At 45.8% G+C, this 26,375-nt stretch overlaps 1 protein-coding gene across 2 annotated transcripts in view; it reads right to left on the minus strand.

The window, feature by feature from the left end:
- Positions 1–26,375, minus strand: part of BTAF1 (B-TFIID TATA-box binding protein associated factor 1) — a 1,094,445-nt gene that overhangs the window by 551,738 nt on the left and 516,332 nt on the right. For both annotated transcript variants that reach the window (XM_086922506.1, XM_086922505.1), the window contains exons 17-18: positions 25,976–26,118; positions 25,698–25,872 (exon numbers count right to left, since the gene is read on the minus strand). In XM_086922506.1, coding sequence (XP_086778632.1) covers positions 25,698–25,872; positions 25,976–26,118 — 318 coding nt within the window. The remainder of the gene's footprint in view (positions 1–25,697; positions 25,873–25,975; positions 26,119–26,375) is intronic.

Consider the following 26,375-nt stretch of genomic DNA (forward strand, 5'->3'; position numbering starts at 1 on the left):
TTCATTCATTCACTGCCCTATACAAGGAAATCTAAATAATAACAAGCATTGGAAATGCAATAGGTCTCGCATTAGGAAAGTTTGAACAATTGGTATTGTAAAGGACACTTTATTTATTTATGTGTTGGTTTTGAAAATAGCAAAAGTAATAGCTTTGTCAGTTACAATGTCAATAGTTTTAACTTTCGCAAATGTGACACCTATAGCATTTGTAATGCAATGTGTGTTGTCTTTACGTGACTTAGATGTATTGATATTGCAAATAACAATGGCTTTTAATTTTGTAAATAATTAATACTTAAATAAAATGTATTGTAATTTATAATGGCAATAGCTTAAACGTTTGTAAATTAATTTTGTGAAGATTATGTTCAGTGTATTTTATTGTGACGAAAATCCAAGAACATTGCATTTGCACCTGGTGGTGGATGCGGTGGTGGTGCATGTGGTGGATGTGGTGGTGGTGGATGTGGTGGTGGTGGATGTGGTGGTGGTGGATGTGGATGTCATGGTGGATGTGGAGGTGATGGTGGATGTGGTGGATGCGGTGGTGGTGGTGGATGCGGTGGATGTGGTGGGAGATGTGGTGGTGGTGGTGGATGCGGTGGAGCATGTGGTGGATGTGGTGGTGGATGTCATGGTGGATGTGGGTGGGGGAAGGGAGAGGTTAAGGAAGACAACATTAGATTGGCATTGTGGCGACGAAAACATCTATGCCATGCCACACTTAGTGTCATGCGTGAGGACTCAACAATGTCTAGGGAAGAGTGTTAGACTGAGTGCTCAATTGGGCAAGTCTGTGATACGCGGATTGCAAGGCCAGTAGTTAACCAGCCGATGCGAGTGGTGAAGAGATGATGTTGGTTTAAAAACTGTTTACAACTGTAGAATGAGGAGTGAAGGTAACTTGCCGCTGCGAGTGGTGAAAGGATAGTGATCTAATGTTCGCTTTATAACGCCGAGAAATTGTTACAAATGTGCAAGAGCTGGTGTCAAGGAGAGTTCGGGCAGTGCTGTGGTAGACAACCATGCGTAAAGGATTCTGGATGGAGCACAAACCTCGGGCAGTGGGCGGACCGCAAAACAATGGAAACGTGTCACTGAACCGGTCTTCACAGAGACCTGAAGACCGGTATGCAATTACTTGGAGGTATCAGGCGAAAGTGGCGGGAATTACAAACAGCACTCGTCAATCAGTGCTGCGCCACATTCAAAGTGAGGACTAGTGCAGGCACTAAGAAGGGGGTAAAAATTCAAGGTTAGGCATTTACCTTGTGGAAGTTAAGTGAATAAAATGAACGCAGAAGAATTACGAGTGTGCGCTCAATTTAAAGATTCAAGATAAGGAGTTACTGTTCTCAATGGAGCGGTGTAACAATGCCATTCTGAACTGTATGCTTCATGTTGCTAGACGGTCACACGCAGTGTGCTGATACACTGCAAAAACAAGCAAGGCATATAAGGAAGGGTCAATTACTGGTTAAAACCTCACGGAATTCTCGGGGGCCAACAACAACGAACGCTTACCAGATAAGCCGCAGTATGCCTCAAGCGATCAACCCGACTGACGGGGTGTGTGTGTGCCGTCCGTGCCTATACACGATCGTGATTGTGCACTATACCGCAAACTAGGCGTCAAGGGGCGCCATCTTGGGTGAGAAAAAGTGAGATAGAACAAGGTTGTGCTGGGAGAGAGAGAGTGGGGAGGAGAGTAGGAGGAGGAGGGGGGAGGAGAGTAGGGGAGGTACGGCCTAGCGGCCGTGCAACCAAGAAGTGAGGGGGCGGAGCTGGGGGAGGCTGTGAGAGAGAGAGTGGGGAGGAGAGTAGGAGGAGGAGGGGGGAGGAGAGTAGGAGGAGGAGGGGGGCCAAAAGAGACAAGACGGAGGGAAGGCACAGAAGGGTAGGGGGGAGGAGAAATGCGACACGGCAGGCAGGGGAGGGGGCGGAGCGGGGGTGTGGGAGGAGTGCGCCTGAGGGAAAATACATGCAAGGTAGGCGGCTGGGGGCATGTGCACGCGCTTTTAAGCTCAATGCGCATGCGCATTGAGCTTGAATTTCACGGGCACTGCAAGGAATCGCCACGATTCCTTGCAAGTTGGTTAAAGACTGTTTAAGCCCCCATAGTCTCGCAAGCTGCATGCGCATCGACAGGCGAGACCTAAAAACGTACCTTTTTATGCCAATACACATCACTTTGCTGTGATATATTTTTTATATGTGATGTGTATTGGCATAAAAGGGTAACTGACCAGGTCATGAGTGATGTAATATGTGAGAAGTGCATTGCGGGGGCATAAGTTATAGTTCGCTCAGATAACTATAACTGCTGAATTGCACTGGTTTTGTACAAGGGAAATCTGAGCCTAACTATAATGTCCCTGTAACCTTTGTTTTTTTCAGTGAATATGTATACACACACATTGCTGGACGGGCACGCATACTGTTCTATTTAAGTTTTATACATAGGTTATTTCTTTTCTTAACTCTAATGGTTAGCTAATGGATAACCCTCTTCCCCGCCAAGGACCTACACCAAGCTCCAAACTCTCACTGTGCACCGCACGGTCTTTGCTCACTCAACTCTGGCTGCTCATGAGGGTGCCTAATGTCTGTGCCTTGCTTGAGGCTACGTGCAGGACAGTTTCCAGCATGCTTATACACCCATAAACCCCATAAACCCAATCTACTGCACAATGTAACAGACCTGCATGTGTTAAGCAATTCATAAGAGGCTCTGGGAGCAGGCCCTTGCCTCTCCCCATGCCACTGAACCAGATGTGTACAGCCTTCCTGCACTGTACAGCAGTATCTGAGCATAAAGCAGGGGTTACTTGATCAACCTACTCCATAATTTCTTTGGGTAGCTGAACAATGCTTCATTTCATTGTATAACTTATGCAGCAACAAAAATTCAGTTGCTGCCAACCAGAGTTGCCAGATATTATTTGATAAAGGGGAGGGGAAAAAAGGGGACCCTCTTCCATTTGGAATTATTTTTCAAATGTACAATGCAGAGGATTCGACGGCCATTATCCTAAAAAAATCAACAAACGTCTGGCTACCAAATAGTCAAACTCGAAGATGGCTACACTGGTGTGATGCTACATAGACTGGGCTCAAAATCAGACAGTTACCAATCACTCAATCAACCAATCAACCAGGGGTTTATAAAGCGCGCTACTCACCCGTGAGGGTCTCAATGTGCGGGGGGGGGGTACAGCTCTAGTTCGGTTGAAGAGCCAGGTCTTGAGGTTCATCCTGAAGGTGAGCAGGTTCAGGGAGCCTCTGATGTTTGCTGGGAGCTCATTCCAGGTCCGCCAGCTATATTTCTGCGGATGCAGGGGAAGGAGACTCTCTCGTTTAGGTATTTGGGTCTGGTGTTGTGGAGGGATTTGTAGGCATGGGTGAGAAGTTTGAAGGTTACTCTCTTCGTGACGGGGAGCCAGTGGAGGTCCCGTAGGTGTTGGGTCATGTTTTTGTGTCGTGGTGTCCCAAGGATGAGTCTGGCTGTAGCGTTCTGGATGGTTTGAGCTTGTGTAGTTGTGAGTTCTGTTGATTCCGGCATACAGGGTGTTGCCGTAGTCCAGTCTGCTGTTATGAGTGCGTGGGTGACAGTCTTTCTGCATTTGGGGGTATCCATATGAAGGTCTTTTGGAGGATGCAAAGGAAGTTGAAGCTGGTGGAGGTGACGGAGTTGATCTGGCGGGTCATGGTGAGGGAGGAGTAGAGGATGATGCTGAGGTTCCTTGCGTGGCCTGTAGGGGTGGATGGAATCCGGATGGCAGAGGGCCACCAGGTGTTTTCCCAGTTGGATTTGGAGGGGTCTAGGATGAGAACCTCTGTCTTCTCAGAGTTGAGATTCAGGCAGCTATCTTTCATCCAGTTACCGACCTTCAATCTCCCAAATAAATATATAGAGGATTACTTAGACCAGAGTTGATGGAGAGGCACACAGTGTAATGCTTGAAACAGGTAAGGGAATTGGAGCTGGGACTGTGCAGCCTTAACCTGCTACTAGACGCATGGCGAAGGAGAGCCATATTAACTGCTGATTCCCGGAGCAGTGCTAATTCAGCATCAGGGAGCACATAACTTGAGGACTGCATCCATAACTTGAGGACTGCATAGCATTGAACGTGGCTCATGACAGCTGTGAGTGGAGCTCCTGTTCGTGCCCCTGCAATAACTTGCATAGTGGGAGATAGCAGGGATGCTGCTGCACCTATAGTGGGAATAAGTGATCCGTGCTCCCTGTGCAGAGATGGGTTGAAATTAAAACAGACATTGATATAAGAGGCGTGGACAAAACAGACTGCTGCAGGGCTTGAGACCGGAGTCTTCAATATCCTTGGGCAGCCAGAACTCAATTGGAGCTGTAGCATTTCTGCGCGTGGCCATCACGATCCTTTGGATCTCAATAGAATGTGCAGGATCCCAGGGAGAAGTTAAATACTCCAAGCAGTTTTATGTAATGAAGCTCTGTATAGGACAAAGGCTACAGGCAATATTGCGACTAAAGAATGGGCAGAACTAAAGGTGTCTGCAAGGACAGGGAGTATGAGACTGACTGCGTTTTTTCAATAATCAAATCTAAGAAACATCTATTCATCCAGGAAAAGGCTGAGGTGTAGCATTTCCATTTTTGCAAATGTCTATTGATTTGTGCAACCACACTGTATAACTGACTACAAAAATCTTACAGCAGCACGGAATGACATAACGGGTGACGCTATGTTATATACTGCATAGATCCTCACAGAGTTCGGCATCAGAGCAGCCAGAGACACGCCATGAAAAGCAGCAAGGGCACAAAACTTAGTATAGAAATTAAAGACCAATAACTCGGTTGATATGCTTTATTTCGATACATACAAATATCTTAAAAACAGTACATACAATAGAAATTTAAAAAAGATATACAACAAATATACATAGGTATACATCCATGAGATAAAGAAGACAATAAGACGTTGAAATATGTACAATTAAAAGGAAATATGTACAGTTAAAAAGAAATTAAATGGATACAGAAAGCCTATTTAATTGGATCAACCAAGACCATTTTAAAAATTTTGTTTCTGTTTACAGCTAACAAGCCTGTGCGGCGGCTGCCGCCCTTCGTGCGTGTGCAGCCAGGCTGAACCCGTTCCGACCATTGAGGTAGGAAGTGTAACAACAATATGGTTCAAAGCACTTACTAGCATACTGAGAGGGGCACTAATGTCAGGTCCTTTCATCCACAGTGGTCATACCGAAATCTTAAAGAAACGAACACAAAATACCTTAACGACCCGGCATCCGCCTCCCGCCTAAAGCGCGCATTATTGAGGTATGTCTTAGTAGTAGGGGCTAAATAGTGGATTACAATTCGGACAAAAAAGCAGCATCACAAACAGAGATTTCCATTTTTGTTTACAGAGAACAGCCAATGGGGATAGGCGCATGAATTTCTTATGGCCATCCTACATCAATAAGGTAAACTTACTGCAAGAGTGTATGAGTCTGGTAGAGGTGAGGCCCCGAGAGGCAGCTTCCTTACTGACACCAATCTTTTAATTGTTATTTACAGTGACAGCGACCCCCCAGTCCGCGTCCTGAGGAGAACCTGCATAATCAAATTGGGTTCGAAACGCGATGACCTTCCTTCCAAGATACAAAACAGACGGGGCTAGATAGGAATTAAACAATACACTTGCAATCATTTAGTTCATCATGTGTTATTCCTAAGTCATAGTACCCCATTATGAATTAAAAGTATGCATCTTGTGTCGGTATTGACAAGTAGGCGAATATAACCATCAGTTTGTCCACTTGTTCATTATAACCTAGGACTGGTGCCTCAAAACTAATTCTGCTGAGGCATTGTATAGTTGTCTATGTGATTATTTATGTGATAATTCGTTTGCAAAAATTCTTTGTTCGATATGTTCATTTCAATGTATTGAATGTATTTACGTATTTGTTTAACAGTTCACGGTTTTTGATGTCATAAAAATATTCTCAAAAATGTTCTCTATAAAATAAGAATTGACTCAACGCAACGGTTGTCCAACCTTGTAATTGATTTGACTAGGCGATGCATTATTTGTAACTTAACCTGCCCGGCCAATTGTTTTTGTTTACCCTGCAAAAATCTTACAGCAGCACGGAATGACATAACGGGTGACGCTATGTTATATACTGCATAGATCCTCACAGAGTACCGGCATCAGAGCAGCCAGAGACACGCCATGAAAAGCAGCAAGGGCACAAAACTATTAGTATGGAAATTAAAGACCAATAACTCGGTTGATATGCTTTATTTCGATACATAAAAATATCTTAAAAGCAGTACATACAATAGAAATTTAAAAAAAGATATACAACAAATATACATAGGTATACATCCATGAGATAAAGAACACAATAAGACGTTGAAATATGTACAATTAAAAGGAAATATGTACAGTTAAAAAGAAATTAAATGGATACAGAAAGCCTATTTAATCGGATCAACCAAGATCATTTTAAAAATTTTGAAACGCCACAAACTACAAGGGGGGTGGTATCTGTTAGTAAAATGCGTAGGGCCACTGTAAATTGGCGAGTGCCAAGTGATCTGCACACAGGTTTAAGCCAGCGCTTTCTCGGGTTACAATAGTCTGGACATTCAAAAAAGATGTGGGCAACCGTCTCCACCCTCGAGGAACATAGGGCACAATAGGGGGAGTGCTGGGAGGTAGATTTCCATCTAGATGTCAAATAGCCTACTGGTAGGGTTCCCACCCTAAACCTTAAGTACAGAGCCCTATCAAATGGGATGGAAATCAAATCAAGTTAGGATTCGTAAGCCACCACGTCTTTGATTTGTAAGAAAGCTGCGGTGGAATTACAGTGTCGTGGGTTGCTAAGAAGTTTAGAAGAGGCCCAGTCCCAGTACAGTTTCTTTAAGGTGGCTTTGGGTGGGGCGGAGCGAGTAACCCATGCTTCGCCCAATCCCAACTCCCCCAAAAGGCTTTTGACATCCCTCAACCACTTTATCTTATGTCAACCCCCCATGGCCATCACCTCGGACAGGCCCTCAGCATATGAGGCGAGTTCAGGGACCCTCCACAAACGAGCCCATGACAACAGGGGCCGTAATCGTGCCTGATCTTCAATCGGTCTGCATCCCAAGTCTAGTAATACTGGGACTGTGGGTGTGCTCATAAGGAGAGCCATTAGGTCTTTCAAAAGTTTGCTCTCCGCTTTGGCTAGTACCTCCAAATTACAGGTACCCCACAGCTCAGCCCCATATAGTGCAGCGGTGACCCCTCTAGCTTTATATATGTCGATAACAGGGGCCATACAATGTTTGGGGGAAGAACAGTGTTCCCTAAGTAACGCGCCACCCGTTCTTTTATGGCTGAGTAACATTTTGTTAATGTGCGGGGACCAGCTCATGGAGTCACTAAGCCGGATTTCCAGGTAGTCAAACTCTGCTACTTTCTCCAGTGGACAGCTATTCAGCACCGGTGGACGCCCTAGTTTCCTCGGGGGATTCATGACCAAATATTTGGTTTTATCGATATTGATCACTAATCCCCTCAGGGAACAGAACTCCTGGAAATGGTCGAGAAGCTTTTGCAGACCTTGGGGGGGTCTTAGAAATGAGGAGAGTATCATCCGCAAAAAGCAGAGTAGGGATCCGGATGCCCGCCAGGGAGGGTGCATCGGCCGGTTCTTGTTGTAAATACTCCACCACCCCATTCACATACAAGGAGAATAGGGTGGGGGCTAGCACACATCCCTGGCGGACTCCCCTGCACACCGGGATCCTATCAGTCTTTTCCCCCCTGTGCCCCACCGCACGTGTGCGTAGATCCCTGAGTGTAGTTTGGTTAGGAGCAACAATAAGTAGGGGGGCAACGCCATGGTCTGCAGAACCCTCCACAATTCCTCCCTAGGTACCAGGTCAAAGGCAGTCTTCAGGTCTATAAAGGCCAGGTAAAGACTGCCCTTGCCCAGCACCACCACCTTCCAATGCAGGAGCATTAGTCTAAAGGCCTGTTCGATGGTTCCAGTTCCCGACCGGAAACCCGCCTGAAGGTCTGACAAGATCTTATCATCATCTACCCATTGGAGAAGCATCCCCAGGATCGCCTTCCCTTCCACCTTCTGGGAGGAGTCTATGAGGCTAATGGGCCTGTAGTTGGCAGGGCTGTCCCGACACACCTTTTTAAAAATCGGGACAACCTCCGCCCCTTTCCTGGAGTCGGGTACAGGACCTCCCCCCAGAACTGCGTTCAGTAGAGAGGCGACCAACTTACCCCATTCCTTGGGGAAGGCTCGTATCAGGTCGCCAGGAATCCCATCTGGTCCTGCAGCTTTTAGAGGGACCAGGTTTTTTATTACAGTTTCGACCTCCCTAGCGGTGAAGGCATCGGGGAGGTCAACCATTGCCTCGACCACCATGGATGGAGAATCGCTGTTGGCCCCGCCAGGTAAGGAGTACAAGGCCTCAAAGTGGCTATACCAACTCTGAGCTGGAATGTTACATGTGACCGACGTGGCTACCGGCCTATCCCTATTCCTGACCAGGCTCCAGAAACCCCTAGCATCCCTTCCTATGCTAGCTGCCAAGAGGTCCGCCCAGAACTTTTCCTCCCACTCCTTTTTCGCTGCCTTCAGTGTCCGATAATAATCCTTCCTTGCAAGCCTGGTAGCTACTTGGGATTTGGATTTGACTGCTCCCACCAAGGCTTTTTTCATAGCCCTACATTTCTTTGTATACCAACCCTGTTTGGTAAGTGGTCGCTCCCTATTGTGAGCTCCCTTGCACCTACCAGGAAGAGTAAATAGATTACTTAATTCCCTATTTAGGTTGCAGAAGGTCAACAAGACCTCTCCAGGGACTTGGGAAGACAGGTCTAGTTTGTTCGAAGCTGCAAGCAGGAGACACCCTACGGCTGCAACTTTCTCTGGGGATAAGGTAAATTTAGCCCACTTCCCATCGACCACAGATAGAGATATCAACTGCCTGGGGATTGGGGGCCATATGGGGGAGGGATTTCTTCCTTCCCTTAAGCCACTGGGGAGAAAGAACAAGAGAGAGGAGGTTGTGATCACTCTCAATGGTCGAAATAATCTCCATATCCCTTAGATAACCCCATAAACGTACATCAAGAAGGATGTAATCTATTCTTGATGTACGATTTGGCCTGTTGTAGGTATGGGCCCCTTTCAAATCTGATTTGGACCTCCCATTGACTGCCCTCAAGTCAAACTCCATATTGAGGTAATAGAAATTTTCAGGTAGCCAAAGTGTCCCCCAACTCGCACCCTATCCATGCACCCATGTTCCTTGTATGTCGTGTAACTTTCGTTCTGTTCATGCTAGAGAGACGCAAATACATTTGCGTCCATCCTTAACATGTTAGCTATCCAACCATACCAAGAAGTCCTGTTAGTTATGTTCCTAAGCATACGGTGCCACCGTCTTTATGTGATGCACTTTTGAAATTCGCACACGTTTTCTCCATGTTTTCTGTCTCAGTCAAACTAGGCCCTTAACGAGGCCTCTCTGCCTCGTCTCTCCTGTCTCCGAAAGCTGCACGCATCCCTGACCCCTGCCTTACTTCCTGCCAGCGCGGCGGTGCCCGGCTCGGCCTGGACTGCCTGCCAAATTCATGTTTTGCCTACAGGTATCTGCTCAGCCTCCTCGAAAACACATTCCAGTCTAGTGAAATGGGTAAACATATCCCCGACTGCAGAGCAAAGGGCCCGGCCTTCCTGTCCTCCTTGCAAGTGATTTACTGAACCCGTTACCATGGTAGGCCCATGGCTCCGCTCATTGCGCCAAGACACGTATGCATGCACTAGCATTCGGTATTGAAAGGCCCCTGCCCAAGAGACCTTTGTTTCAGACACTACATCCTCCAAACAACAGATATCAGATATGTTATAGGTACAGGTTGCCCTGACACTCCAGACACCAGTCTCCTCCACTAGTGCTAAAGTCAAAGCCCCCAGTTTCACGTCATACTGGTTGCGCGCGCATATAGGCGAAGGGTTTCTGTTGATCCTGCAACTTCTCACTTTGCTTCCACCCACATGTGACGTATCTTGTGACGTTTCTCTGACATGTACAGTGCACGCCCATGTGTACGCCTCTTTTCACGCCTCCTCTTACGCACATGTGTTCTTATCTCACTCTTTTCACCTGTTACGCCTACTGTATTGGATTCATGTGTAACGATTCACTATATATAATGTGTAATGTTAATAAAACGTTGAATGTCCCTTCCTGAACCTGCGTGGTGATGGAACCCGATAACCTTTGCTTCGAAGCATAATATTAAAGCCCGTATGACTCAGATACCACGGACTCTGCCTCTCATTTTAATGAGCTGTCTTGTATTGAAAATTATATGGAAAAACTGATTAGGTAAAACTTATTTACCACATAATTTGGCGCCCGAATAGGGACCCCCCCTTCCCCACACGCCGGTGAAGTCACGCGGCCTTTGCCCCCTTCCACAACCCCGACGGAAGCCGTGCACGTTGCGGGGTTTCCCGCTATCTTCCCTCGGGTCCACGAGGGAGACGGAGACTGCGGTCCGGCGTCCAGACGAGGCGGTGAGGAATGCGGAGGATCCCGACCAGAGCCCTAGTCGAGAGAGCAAGGTCCGAGGTGTCCGGCGGCCCACCTGTTCCGAAGCGCATGCGTAGGAGAATCGTCACCTGACGCAGTCCAGTCCAGTCCAGTTTCCGTTCCGAGGCCTTCAGTTTCTTGCTTCCCGGTGAGTACCGTTGTTGGGAACGCATCTAGACGGGTTCATTAATTTGTGCTCGGTAAAGACAGGTCTGGGTACACAGGCCTGGTCCGTACGTGTTCACTTAGGTGGATACGGTCCGACGTGTCTCTTTATGGGACCGGTCTGTACTGTTTTAGCAGTACATCTAGTCTAGTAATCCTGTGATCAAGTATCTAGTGTTGCAACTCACGTTTTCCGTTTGGCTCTTATGTGTCTTCTATGTACCAGGTAACCTGTTTGCAATATGTTTTAATGTTGTGGTATGAGTGACTGTTTCGCTATTCATTATTGTGTTTTACTGTGTCTACGTTTAAAGTAATTCGGCCATGCAGTTGTTTTCTAAATTACGTCAGATAGGTACTAGAAAAGGGATACTAGAAGAAGCAGTTCATACCCCCCTAGAGACACTCCAGGATATTTTATGTACCACAAACACGGCTTAGATGCTGTGTTGTATTTAGACTTATGGGTGGAATATACCAAGAATCTGGAAGAGAAGTTTAGATGGCCTGCCTCAGGGACATGGGATGCCGAGTGCATCATGAGAGTAGAAGAAGCATTATGGAAAAAGAAATCCAGACAATCTCAGAAGGATGCCATAGAATTGTGGCGTAAAGAATCGCATAGGCGAACAGAAAAAGAACTCAGGAAAGCCGAGAGAAGTAGAGAAGAATCCGAAAAAGCCAGAGAAAAAGAGTTAATAGAAGGAGAACAGGTTAGATCAGAACAATTAGACCGTCAAAGAAATGCACTCATTACAAGCATGTATCCAGTGTTAACCGAGGGCCTGTCCAAGGCGACCCCGGAAGTACCCCGTAGCTTGCCACCACCATTGGTCCCGACCCAACTCCGTCACAAAAAGACCGCAGCAGACATTTTCCTTTCTTCCTATTTAGATGATGTAGCTCCAGAGTATACCAATGTACCCGTACAACCAGCTAATAATGGACCGCAGCAATATCCGGCAGCTCTAGTCACGACCCCTCCACGCCAAGATTCCCTTCCCGCACCTACTGTCACTTCCCCTACTATTGGCCCTCAAAATCCTTTTTCGACAGATGCGACCCAGAGTCAGTCCCCGACACATGTACCGCTCCCACACACCATGACGTCAAGTCATGCCCATGGTTCTGCTTCAGGAGGTGCCGCAGGAGGCCCATATCACACCCCGCCCCAATTACATCGAGTGACAATGAGAGACTTAGCATCACAGCGTACTCCGAAAGCGATGCCTCAGGAAAAACTTAAACAGTATCTTACTGATTGTAGATATGATCCAGTACCAGGCAAGACAAAAGACATGATGTTAGCTTTGTTACGTCTACGACGTGTTAGATTATCTGATGTTATTACCAGAAATGCCAGAACATCTAGACAAAATATATCATTTTATTAGGACAGGTGAAAGACCAGAATGTATTCGTGAAGCCATGGCATATCAGAAAGTTGAGACACAGGGTTTTATATTACGATTCTTGATTAATTGTTTAATAAGAGAACAAGATCAGACAGGTGTTGTAAAGGAAGAAATGGATGTACTGACAAAATGGGGTCAAAATATTGCAGACTGTAAACATGATAAACAAACGTGTATAGATGCCATGTCCAGAAAGATTCGTAAGGAAATAGTAGCAATACATATTAGACAGAAAGCTGAAAAGGAAGCCGGGTCAGACAAGAATGAATCCTCAGAGGAAGAAGAAATAGAAACACCGGCAGAGAATCAGACTCCGGGGACAATAGCGTACGTAGGTAGAGTGAAACTCCCTAAACAGTATCCTTCTGATAGAACTTATGACAGATCCGTTCGTGCAGAAAACAAAAAACGATTCCTTTCCCCGATACCAGAGCAATGTTCTCTTGAACATGTTTTTCAAGGTACTGATACAATACTGAAAGAAAGAATAGGTTATCATGAACTTAATACCCTACGTGATCAGGAACTAGCCCGGTCAGCAGTCCAATGGGCTGGGGATGACAGTATATATAATGATGATTTAGTAGTGCAAACATTTTTAAGTCTTACTCCAGAAGAACAGCGACTAGCTGGTATATACATGACCCAACATCTCATCACTTCATATGAAAATCAGCAATCCGATCCAGGTCCATTGTATAATTTACTGCAAGATTTACTCCTGAGAAGATGGAGAGGCATTGGTACTGATCTAATTGATATCATTTTAGAACAACATCACAAATATAGAACTTTCCTGACTCCACGTCTTGTTTCCGTTCCACCCCCAGTAAGACAGCCATATCACTTAGATAGACAGAACCCCTTACGAGAAGTACATCCAATTCGGAAGCCAGATGATTCACTTGAACGCGTGTTCGTACACACTCCTTTGACTAAAATGGAATTATTGGAAATGAAGAAGATTGTACCTTGTCACGATAAAGATCCTGCAGGCTTCCACCGTGAATTAAAAGACATGTTACTTATGGGAGATTATACCTATCCCGATATTCTTAAAATGCTAAAAGTATTGTTGCCAGCAGGGATATATGAAAAACTGAAAGAAAAAGAATGGGAGGTGGGAGATAAAAAGATTATTTGGGCTGAATTAGAAGACGAGGTAAATAGACGTACCCCAGGTCTCGGTCTTGGGGATAAAGCTAAAGCATTACCAGGATTATTAGTACAGGTTTTGCCTAGATTATTGACAGTTAAAAAGGAAGACTGGGATGCGATCTCAGCCTGCAAACAAAAACAAGACGAAGACACTAGTGATTTTTATTCGAGATTTGAGAAATGTTTCATTATCAATAGTGGCCTGAAAACAAGTAGCGAGTCTTTTCCACATCTTTTTGTGACCAAATTAGTCGAGAATTCCTTGCCCCAGGTCAAAAACAGAGTATTGAAAGTCGAAAGTACATGGCAAGCTAACACGCCTTCCCAAATGTTACAGATGTTACAGTACCACCAGAACAGAATTAGAGAAGAACACGATCATGAACAGAGACGCATGAAAGACACGAAAATGAAAGTACTAGTTGCCCAGTCTGTACCAGCAAAAAGTCAGAAGGGTGGTACACGCAGAACACACAGACTAGTCATTCTACAGGTCCAGTTAAAGGTAATTGCAATTATTGCAAGCAGCCAGGTCACTTTATAAGTGATTGTGCCGTTCTCAGACACAATATTGCTACAGGCAAAACTAAAGAAAGACCACGTCCACCTAGACCTGAACACGTTCAACAGAATATTTCACAGAATCCGCAACCTTCACAGCACGTACAGCAACAGACAGTAGCTGTACCCCAACCCCAACCTATTGCTGCAACTCAACATGTCACGTCACAAATGTACCAGTATGCACAGTCAAATTACCCCGATTATCAGCAGTACACATGAAACAGCCTAGAGAGGGAGGTTGGCTTGCCCCTTATCGAGGTTCCTGTAGATCAAGATGGTCCCTATGTACATAGTCAGGTATTAGGGAAAGACAGAAAATTTTTGATTGACACAGGGGCGAGCAGAACTACCATTAGTCATGACGAGGTTCCAGGGGCACCCCTCTCAGGCTCACAGAATGTTTCCCTTGGATTTTCAGGAAAACCTATTGTTAATGAAGTATCACAGCCAGTTCCCCTTGCAGTTGGTCCATTGTCCCGTACCACAGATTTATTGCTTACCAAATCATGTCCTGAAAACCTGCTTGGTATTAAAACACTGAAAGCTCTAGGAGCTGTTATATGTTGTTCTCCGGAAGGAGTGAGATTGTTCCTACGTGACTTTAAGGGTCACTATGTTTTGAGAGATTTTGATGTCAGATTGCAAAATGTTCCACCGCATTTGTGGGCGCAAGGTCCAACTGATGTAGGTTGTATGCACATTACTCCCTATCGTGTCACCCTCAAACAAGGTGTTGTACTACCCCGTATCCGACAATACAAATTGCCCCCCCGAGGCTGTAACAGCCTTATTAAAAATAATTGACGAACTCATTGCCCAGGGAGTAGTCGTAGAAACTGACTCCAATGTATGTAATTCTCCAATCATTCCGATTCTTAAACGAACTGACCCAAATGCACCTCCAGTCTATAGGCTGGTGATCGATCTCCGAGAACTCAACAAATGCATAGTACCACAGTACCCAGTGGTCCCAGATATTTCGTCACTACTGACTGCCATTGATTCCGAAGCAGCGTTCTTTACTGTAATTGATCTTAAGAACGCTTTCTTTAGTGTTCCCATTCATCCGGAAAGCCAATATTTGTTCGGATTCTCATTAAATGGCCGAAGTTTTAAATTTGCACGTGCACCTCAAGGGTTCACAGAAAGTCCCAGTATTTACAGCCAAGCCCTGAAATGACAATTAGACAGTATTCACATGCCTACTGACACTGCCCTACTACAGTACGTTGATGATCTACTGATCACAGCACGGACCGAACGGGACTGCGAGAGCGCGTCACTGACAGTCTTGTTTTTCCTTGCCGACAAGGGGCACAAGGTGTCCCCTTCAAAGCTCCAATTCTGTGCCCAGCAAGTGGTATACCTTGGGCACTTGCTGTCCAAGGAGGGGAGACAGTTGACACCAGATCGTATCCAGTAATAGCACATCTGCCACAACCCAAGTACGGGCTTTTATTGGCCTCACTTCATACTGCAGACAATGGATTCCCCAATATGCATTTCTAGCCAAGCCACTTATTCAGTTGACAACACAGGAGGCAGCGACTTCGACTGTCCTCCCTTGGACTCAGGAACATACACAAGCTTTTAATGACTTGAAGAAAGCTTTATGTCAAGCACCAGTTCTAGCGACACCATGTTACAGCAAACCTTTTACACTTTTTGTCACAGAACGCGATGGCACAGCGTTGTCCGTTCTCACACAAGATCAAGCAGGACACCATAAGCCATGTGCTTATGTTTCCAGTACATTGGATCCAGTAGCCCAGGCTTTGCCTGCGTGCTTAAAATCAGTTGCAGCAACAGCTCTAGCTATCAGACAAAGCGATTCAATAGTGTTAGGACATCCCTTGACAGTACAGGTTCCACATTCCGTGGAAGTACTTCTGAACCGAACCCAGACTCAGCACTTGACCATAGCACGACTGACAGGTTATGAACTGACACTGTTCCAGCCACACATAGAAATCAGACGCTGCAACATACTTAACCCTGCCACATTGTTACCCTCGAGTACAACAGATCCAACACCACATGACTGTGTAGAAGTCATTAATACAGTAACTAAGCCCCGACAAGACTTGACAGACATTGCATTACCCGTTCCTGACCTGACACTTTACGTGGATGGTTCATGTATGAGAACAAACACAGGAGAGTTAGTGGCCGCCTATGCAGTGACCACTGAAACTGAAGTTTTAGATACGCATCGTATTGACACACTATCTGCTCAAGCTGCGGAACTTATAACCTTGACTCAAGCATGTATACTAGCCAAGAACAAGAAAGTAAACATATACACTGATTCACAATATGCATTCGGAGTCGTACACGACTTCGGAGTCCTTTGGGAAGAGAGAGGTTTTCTAACTTCTCACGGTACCAAGATTCAGCATGGTCCCCTCATTCAAGCCCTGTTAGAAGCAATACACTTGCCTACAGCCATAGCCATTATGAAATGCAAAGCACATACCAAAGTCACTGACAGAATTTCCCAGGGTAACGACCTGGCAGATCGTACAGCCAAATTCACAGCTCAGACAGTAATCCCGACTGACATGACCAAGACTACTTTGACACATTGCCTGACAGTTAAGGATCCCATTCTAGATGTACTCGACATACAAACACATGCTACACCAGACTGAACAAGGAGGGATCCAAACAGATCAGGGATGGATGACGAAGGGAAGGGCCACATGGTTCCTCTCCGACTCCATGGTTCAAATCATTATTAACACAGCACATAGTCCAGCACACTTAGGAGAGAAAGCCATGTTAGACAGCTTACAGAACCTCTGGTATAACAAACACTTACGAGCAGCAGCAAAACAGAAAGTGCGTACTTGCATGATCTGTTGTCAGTTCAATCCAGGAAAAGGTGTCCCCGTGGAACAGGGTGGATTTCATCCTCCTGACCATCCTTTTGAAGTCCTCCAGATGGATTATATCCAGATGGACCGATGCCGAGGATTCAAGTATGTCCTCGTAATCGTATGTGCTCTTTCCCGATGGACAGAAGCATATCCAGTCCCAGATTACACTGCCCCGACCACTGCCAAGCAGCTGGTTCGTGAATTTTTCCCACGATACGGCTTGCCCCGTGTCGTGTACTCTGATAATGGACAGCCATTCTCGTCCGAGCTTATGAAACAGGTTTCACTTTTGTTAGGTTACCAGTGGAAGTTCCATTGTGTCCGACATCCTGAAGCCGCAGGTCTCGTAGAGAGACACAATCAGACCCTGAAAACCCGTCTTGCCAAAATTTGTGCCGAGAAAGGTGTAGATTGGATAGTTGCCTTGCCAGTTGCACTCTTTTACATGCGAATGGTAGCTCATTCTAGGACAGGGCTATCCCCGTATGAGGTGGTCTTTGGAAGGCCTCCGAATATGTGGGGGACGCCTATGCCCCGTAAGATCACAGATGTTGATAGTTCTATGCTGACAGATTACTTGGCTGCATTGATGTCTGCACTACAATCTTGTCGTTCACAGGTCGCGGCTGCCTTTCCGGACAACACCCAAGTAAAGCCACATGAAGTCCGCCCAGGAGAACTCGTACTGATTCGGAATTTCGATCGGAAGAGTCCGCTGGAACCTAGATGGAAGCAGCCGAAGTTGGTTTTGTTATCTACAAGGACTGCCGTTAAAGTGGAGGGGAGGAAGGGATGGCTGCACTCGAGCCATATAAAAAAGATTCACGGACTGTGCCCAGACCTGCCCATTAAGGACTGCCCCTTTCCCTCTCCAGAGACTGATACTAAACTCCCCCTGCTAGAATTAACTCCTCAGCAAGAGTACAAACTAAAATTGAGGTCTAGTAAGTCAGACAGTTTAATTGTTTAAGTCCCCTCCTGGGTGAAGCGGTTAGACAGGTTTCTGACATGTATAGAATAGACCCCAGTAGTCAGAGAAATAGGCGAAACGAAAAATGGAAAAAACACTGTAAAGTTTTGCACAGCGGTAGCATCATTGCCTTGATCTCAATGTTTCTTCTGAGTCTTACGATAATCTGTATAAGTTTAATGTTACACATCTTTTTTTCCTCTTGATTCAAATGACACTGTGGAGCACACTTTCAGAGACCTGCCTCCCCACGAATTGTCCTATCGTTTAGCAATGCGCAACAATACATTCATCCGTATGTTACATCATTCACACCAAACCAGCAATGCCACCAATTGCTGGATATGTGGCCGACTCCCTCCCTATCAGAAATACAAGGGAGCTCTGCCCCTCTTCCTTACCCGTTCACACATAATGGTTCGTGTGGTGCATTGTTTACTTTAATGTCCTCCCTAGATAGTAAGTCCAAAGTTTCCCAAGGCAATTGGATATGGGGAAACCTGAATACAGTCATTAATAAAGCATGTTTCCCAGATGCAGATGGTCTCCCACAAAGGACTGGGACCGATTTAGAAAATGAAGTGTATGCACTGGGTAACTTTTTCCTCAACCTCATGATCCTGAACGTCCAGTCCGAGACTAATTCGGACTTGCCGTCTATTACAGTTTTACCAGTAAAAGGTGAATTATGTGTCAGAAAAATTGGTTCAGTACATCTAGGACACAGTGATTGTGATACTGTTGTCGAATTCAGTGATAAAGGCAAGTCTACTTTCAAAGCTTCCCGACATTCCTATTTCATTTGTGGTCAGACTGCCTATTTACGTTTACCTCCAGACTGGGATGGTACTTGTTTTATTGCATTCCTACTGCCACCTGTTTTTCTAGCCCCATCTGATTATCATAGAAATTCTCGCCTCACTCACGTTAGACAGAAAAGAGATCTCCCAATAGTCGATCAGACTGAAACTACATGGGAACAATACACAGACTTCAATAAAGGATTCTTTCCTTATTTAGGCACTGTCTCAAATAGTAAACTTATACGCAAATTAACCAGAATCCTTGAAGCAGTAGTGAACGAAACTACTTCTGCCCTAGGTAACTTAACAGAGGAACAGTCTGCTATGAGACTTGTTGTTCCTCAAAATCGCCTTGTCCTTGACGTCATCTTGGCAGATAGGGGCGGGGCTTGTAGAGTCATCGGATCCAGTTGTTGTGTTTTTATTCCAAATAACGCGCCATCTGTGTATAAGGCCATAACTCGGCTTCATGAAATAGCCCATCAGATGCATCAGAATCCAGGCTCCTGGACTTGGTCCGGTTGGTTCTGGAGTGTGGTCTCCGCCTGGGGATGGAAATTGCTATCGTTCCTAGGAATAATATTGGCCATAGTATTCAGTTGTTGTCTCTGTCTGCAATGTGGGCCAGCGATTTGCGGCTTGTGCGCCACAGTCTGTATTCCCCGTCCAAGTACACGTTCCCGTTCTCGAATAAAGAAAGATGAACAAATGATGCTCTATGAACAGATAGATGGTCTCATGAATATAGATATATCCTGAAGGGTGTAGTAGGGTCCAAGGAGGAAATGAGGTAATAGAAATTTTCAGGTAGCCAAAGTGTCCCCCAACTCGCACCCTATCCATGCACCCATGTTCCTTGTATGTCGTGTAACTTTCGTTCTGTTCATGCTAGAGAGACGCAAATACATTTGCGTCCATCCTTAACATGTTAGCTATCCAACCATACCAAGAAGTCCTGTTAGTTATGTTCCTAAGCATACGGTGCAACCGTCTTTATGTGATGCACTTTTGAAATTCGCACACGTTTTCTCCATGTTTTCTGACTCAGTCAAACTAGGCCCTTAACGAGGCCTCTCTGCCTCGTCTCTCCTGTCTCCGAAAGCTGCACGCATCCCTGACCCCTGCCTTACTTCCTGCCAGCGCGGCAGTGCCCGGCTCGGCCTGGACTGCCTGCCAAATTCATGTTTTGCCTACAGGTATCTGCTCAGCCTCCTCGAAAACACATTCCAGTCTAGTGAAATGGGTAAACATATCCCCGGCTGCAGAGCAAAGGGCCCGGCCTTCCTGTCCTCCTTGCAAGTGATTTACTGAACCCGTTACCATGGTAGGCCCATGGCTCCGCTCATTGCACCAAGACACGTATGCATGCACTAGCATTCGGTATTGAAAGGCCCCTGCCTGAGAGACCTTTGTTTCAGACACTACATCCTCCAAACAACAGATATCAGATATGCTATAGGTACAGGTTGCCCTGACACTCCAGACACCAGTCTCCTCCACTAGTGCTAAAGTCAAAGCCCCCAGTTTCACGTCATACTGGTTGCACGCGCATATAGGCGAAGGGTTTCTGCTGATCCTGCAACTTCTCACTTTGCTTCCACCTACATGTGACGTACCTTGTGACGTTTCTCTGACATGTACAGTGCACGCCCATGTGTACGCCTCTTTTCACGCCTCCTCTTACGCACATGTGTTCTTATCTCACTCTTTTCACCTGTTACGCCTACTGTATTGGATTCATGTGTAACGATTCACTATATATAATGTGTAATGTTAATAATACGTTGAATGTCCCTTCCTGAACCTGCGTGGTGATGGAACCCGATATCCTTTGCTTCGAAGCATAATATTAAAGCCCGTATGACTCAGATACCACGGACTCTGCCTCTCATTTTAATGAGCTGTCTTGTATTGAAAATTATATGGAAAAACTGATTAGGTAAAACTTATTTACCACAATATTAAGGGAGTTAATCTGTAGAGCCACTTGAGTCCACCTCTTGATGGGGGCAAGAACAGAGCGGGAATCCCCCGCCTCGAGTCCTCCTCTTCTGTGCCTAATACATCATCCGTATCGAGGGGCTCAAATGTCCAATTAAGGTCACCCGCCACCAGGATGTGAGATCCAGGGGCGCGCCACCTAAGGAGATCCTCTAGGAGAGCAATGGTGGCAGATTGTGTACCACCCTTTGCTCCTCTAGCGTAGATGTTAAAGATGTCCAAAAGCAGGACACCCCTAGAATCCTTTAGGGTGATGTTAAGGAGGTCGGGAGAGTTAGTAGGATGCTCCTCCACCTTGCACTCTAGGGAAGTTCCAACCCAGATAAGGAGACCACCCGAAGGGCGTCCCTTCCCTGCAACCGAGGGAACAGCTGGGACAAAGTGGGTTGAGTAACCCACCTTGTGACAAGGCTCCCTGCACCAGGTTTCCTGGAAAATACAGATGGAATAACCCTCCACGAGGGTATTCCAATCCGGCAGGCCCAACTTCCTCTCAATACCCGTGACGTTCCAGCAGCAAATCCTTAAGACTGGATCCGCCGCAGCTCTCTCGCCGCGGGATACGGGGCCATCTCTACCCTCCAACTGATCCTGGCTTCCTGTTTCGCTGCCCCTGCTTGATCTCCCATGGGACGCGTTATCCCAAGTACAATAATAGGTGGCATTGGGCTGTCGACCAGGATGTTGCCCACTACTGATGCTTTAAGGGCTGCGCCAACTTTACCCATGCTCTGTGCCCAGGTAGCCTCCCCATTGTGGATGTCGGTTCAGTATCCGAGAGGGCTCCATTCCAATCCAGGCCATATAGTACATGGGTGGGACTGAGGGCCCGCTTGTTTACCAAAGTGAGATGGACCACTACTCCATCCCCCATCAGGGTATGGACAAATGGGGATTGCAGCAGGCCTTGGATACAAATAAGTCAGGTCTACTACGCCAATGCTGGGACCCCCATTTGTATCCCTCTGGTTACAAATAACTTGTGCTACTCTACTGTCTTTGAAATTAACTATCACACAATCCCCTTCAAATTGCTTTTTGCCATACCCCACCCATCCTACTCTTCTTACTCCCAGGATCAGCCCGTCAACGCCCCTGGGAAGTGGTCTGTTGGTTTTTAGCCAGTGTAAGGTTTTATTTTTAAGTGTTTTATGGGATTCGTATTGTCCATCCTTCAAGATTGGTACATTAGTAAGGATGGCAACATAGGGATGACAATCAGGGGCAGATTAACCGGGGGGCACTTTGGGGCGGTTTTTAGCACAGAACCTTCCGGTTTGGTGGTCCCAGCTATAGTAGTGGAAGTTGGGACAGGACGTACCCGATCAGGACCCTTACCAGAACCCTTCCCCTTCGATGTGCTCGTGTTATTGCCAGAGCCCTTCCCTCCCGGCGGCTTGGCCTTACTAGGCTTCGTCACCTGGGCTTCAGGGGGTTTGGGGATACTCGTGGATGCATGGGCAGTCAGAGTAGTACTCACTGAGGTATCCACAACACAAACTGCAGGAGCATTTTCAGACGCCTGTAGAATTACTGTGTTTGCTGTGGATGATGTTGTTGTGGGAGTTGACCAGCTACCCCTCCCTGACCATCCTCCCTCATCCTAGAGTGCAATTTGATAAGGGTTTTCAACGAGAAGAAGTTATCCAGGGTTGTCTGTTAAAACCTGTCCACCCTTTCCCCTAGCCCCCTAATTCTGTCAACTATCGGTGACAGTAGTGTGTTCATCAAGTTTTCGATTTGAGCCAGTGTTATCGGGTCATGGCTGGCACCCAGTTCACAATTTGGAGGGGCATGCTTCATTAACTTTAGTACCGGGATGGTTGCCCCGGTTTTCAATATCGTTGTTGTCCTTAACAAAACCCTCCACCATTGCGTTTCCTGTACCCCTACCTCCAAGCTTCTTTGATCTCTTATATAATTTAAAGAAACTACCTTTACGCAGGCTAGCAATCCTTTTCCTTTTGGTGCGAGAAGGGTTCTTGGTTTCCATCACCGATAAGGCCAATGGGGAGCCAGAACCACTAGGAGAGGATGCCGGGCGTGGTGAGGGTGCTGGAGCTTCCTGGGAACACAAGTCTAGTCCACTACCAGCAACAGGAGCGGGGATGGGTTGAGCTACCAGGTTCTCTAGCCTATCAATACTGTCCCTCAAAGAGGCAATTCTGAACTGGTCGGATGTGTGTGGGGTGGGGTTGAGGGCACCAGAGCTGCATACTGGTGACTTAGCTTGGGCTAGCATTCCCAGAGAAGAGCGCTTTGGCGGAAGCTGTTCTTGGGAAAGGCGGCGCTCTGTCATTACAATCTCTTTCTCAATAACTGCAGCTACCCGTGTGATGAACTGGTCCATAGTTCCTATAATGGTACTGGGCCCCACCTCTCCTCCTCCCCTCAAGATTTTCCCCGAGCGTGTAGACATTGGTAGTTACAATTGGGGTATAACAACACACTAAGCCTAACAGAATCCAGCCCTTACAACCGTGAGTAACAGATGACAGGGGGGTGTCCCAGCCCAGCCTTGGCCAGCCACAGACGGCCACAGACGGCCACAGACGGCCCGCCCTTGTCCCGGGCTTCTCCCGGGCGCTCCCGCGTCGCGGGAATGGCAGGATGGTTATATAGGGTGGGTGAAAAGGGCGTGGCTTGTTCCCGGGCCAGGTGGTGGCAGGTAGAGGATCCTGGGACTTGTAGTCCGCCTCGGTGTTCCGACGTGACTTCCAGCAAGCCCAGGGTCAAAGTTTACTCCCCACTTTCATCCAGGTTGTCTCCGGGGGTATCGGCGTTGAAAAGGACCACTGTCCTGCACAGAGTTTTCACCTGCCTGGTGTTCCTCGCGCTGCGGCTCCCGCGAAGCGGGAGCGGCGAGGTCGTTTTAAGCAGCTGTGAGGTGAGGGCGCGGCTTGCTCCCGGGCCAGGTGGTGGCAGGTAGAGGATCCTGGGACTTGTAGTCCACCTCGGTGTTCCGACGTGACTTCCAGCAAGCCCAGGGTCAAAGTTTACTCCCCACTTTCATCCAGGTTGTCTCCGGGGGTATCAGCGTTGAAAAGGACCACTGTACTGCACAGAGTTTTCACCTGCCTGGTATTCCTCGCGCTGCGGCTCCCCAATAACTAGCTGGATGCAAGGGGAGGAGCTAATTGAGACTGCAGGCATACTCACAACGGGAAAGGGGATCAAAAATAAGCAACACCGACAATTGATGCAAAAAAAATAATCCAAAACTTATGGTAGAGCAACTACTTTGCAAGGCAACACATAAAATAGAAAGAGAGGAACTAGAGGTGAAGGCATTACTCCTTGACATGAATTAAGGTATCTCTACAATTGATTGGCAAAAAGTGTAAAGAGCATAGATAATATGGCAATACTTGGACCAACAGGCCTACAAGATAGTTTTGATCAAACCGAGAATTAGACCTATAGGATGAATGTCAAGATAGAACCCACCTGAGTAAACTACAAAACCAGATGACAATAGAAGAGGATCTAACTAGGAGAGGAGAGGTCAAGACCTAGCTGAAATTAATGAGGCCATTATCAAATATAGAGAAATTGCAGACAGAGAAGTACATTAGCAGGGGAAGGGGCACTGTCAAGAAAACTAGATGAGGGCGAGCGCACTGGGAAATATTAGCCACATTGATTATGAGGCATGGCTTTAAGCGAGCATGGCAAGTATAGAAGGACAAAATGGAAGGTAAAAATATACTCTTAATTCAGGACATTATCCGGATAATGCAACAATGGCCCGGCTAAACAAAACCTACATAAAGAATGAATGAGCCTAACAGAACAGTAGAAGAAATCAAACTGGAGGTAAGGTAAGAGGTGGAAGTGGGTTAAAGATAGACTTTAAGCCATACAAGTAAATACTTGCACTTCATAGTAGCAAAACATAATCAATCAAACCCATGCAGGAAATTACCACCATCCCATTGAAAGGCAGTAATCAAAGTTAATCAAACATGCTAAAATCCCATCAAGGTGTGACTCAAACCAACCACTGTTCCTGATCAACGTAGATGAATGAGTTACTTACCTTCAGTAATGCCCTTTCTGGTTCATACACCCACACTAGATTCAACTTTAGAATATTCCCAGTCGTGTTAATGGAGGTGGCTCATTATCTAAACAGTTCCCCACTCATTTTCTAGAGAACTAATCAAGATGGAACAGAAATATCTGTTCCTTAGAGAAGACATTATGACAGATTCCAGGTCCTTTATGTGGTTAATAGATAGCAGCCATAGCTGCAATGCACATGGCACCAAGGTGATAATATCCTCAGTGCTGCATGATGTATCACTAATATACATTTTAAAAATATTTTGGAAATGTTACCATTTTACTCCATACATCAGTTTATGAGGTCTGAAAATAAATCTTCATTTTATGCTTTTCAATGTTGGTATAAATAAAATAATTCAACTAGGAAAACGTTTCTAATGTAGGCTCATGTGTGAGAGCTCCTTACAGGTAGCTAGAGAGCTACCATTGAAGAAGCTTGTTGTGATGACATTCAGTAACAAAGATAGAAATATGTAGGGATTTAAGAGTTAACTCTCTCTGGTAGGGAGTTGTATCAATGTTGCAGTAAGGAAAGAAGAAAGTGTCTGGCAATCCTCTTCACCATTGCCGTGAGAGCGGAAAAAGCAAGGAAACATTTCACCAACCTCATCCCCTGAGGTGGGCCTTGAACGAATTGTTGGATCTGGGACCTATGGGGTTTTCTTGTAGATGGCCTTGTGATTTGCATTATACAACTGTAATCTGGTAATGTTTTCAGGGCATGCTAATCTCTGGTATATCGGATGGTATACATGCTGCAGCATTTTGGGTCCTGTTAGGAAGGCCCTCAATTCAATTTGGACCATTGAAAACACTACGATAACAACACCAGATTGGAAAAAAAAACTATTTAAACTTTAGAAAGTCAATGCCTGGGTAAATAGTCATCAGTTTGGAACAAACCTCAGAGCTGGCAAAATTTCAAGTCATAATTCTTTACAAAATACTATGACAGTTAAGAGCACTAATGCTGGTGTTCACAAAAGCAGTGCAGAGAATCTTAACTGAACAATGTTTGCAAGTAAAACAAATTGTACATATTACAAAAACCTCTACAAATACCTTTTGTAAAGCAGCCCACTCGCAGATTACCAATGCAACACTTATTCGTTGTAAAGCAGATTTAGAATTCAAATGGAAAAGTAATAATTGAGCGAGTGAATCAGCAGGTTTGATTTCTTGCGTGGCAGTATTTACACTTGGATCACACACACAACTGCAAAGTGCTCCCAGAAGCCTAGAAAAGAAATTCAGATTTTACTCTTTGGCATTCAATATTTTCAACTTTGATTTTTTTTTTTTTTTATCAAAATCTAAAATCTTATGTTAAGTAAACTGACTTTGCTGCCATCACACGTGCTCTCATGACAACATAATCCCTGGTTGCATGGTCTTCTGTAACACTGTCAGAACCAGCAATGTACTCTTGTACGACTTCCTTTGCCTGGTTTGGGCATTGGCGTAGTTTGCTACCGGCTTTTTCCTGTAGTATAAAAGAAAAAATTAGAAAAATAAACAGTGGGGAAGAAAATCAGCACAGTGCGAGAAAAAAAGCTTCAAAACACGGCACACGTTAGTTCAAACTGTACTTAGCAAAATCTCAGTACAAATGACAGTTCTGGACATTAGACAAACATTTGGTGATCTTGGCAAAAGATGATAGGTAATAAGACATCACTAATAATTATTAAGCATACGAATTACAGGACATGCATATTTACTCCGGGATGAGAAGATGCA

This window comes from Lissotriton vulgaris, chromosome 5, assembly GCF_964263255.1.
Source record: "Lissotriton vulgaris chromosome 5, aLisVul1.2, whole genome shotgun sequence".
NCBI classification, from domain to species: Eukaryota; Metazoa; Chordata; class Amphibia; order Caudata; family Salamandridae; genus Lissotriton; species Lissotriton vulgaris.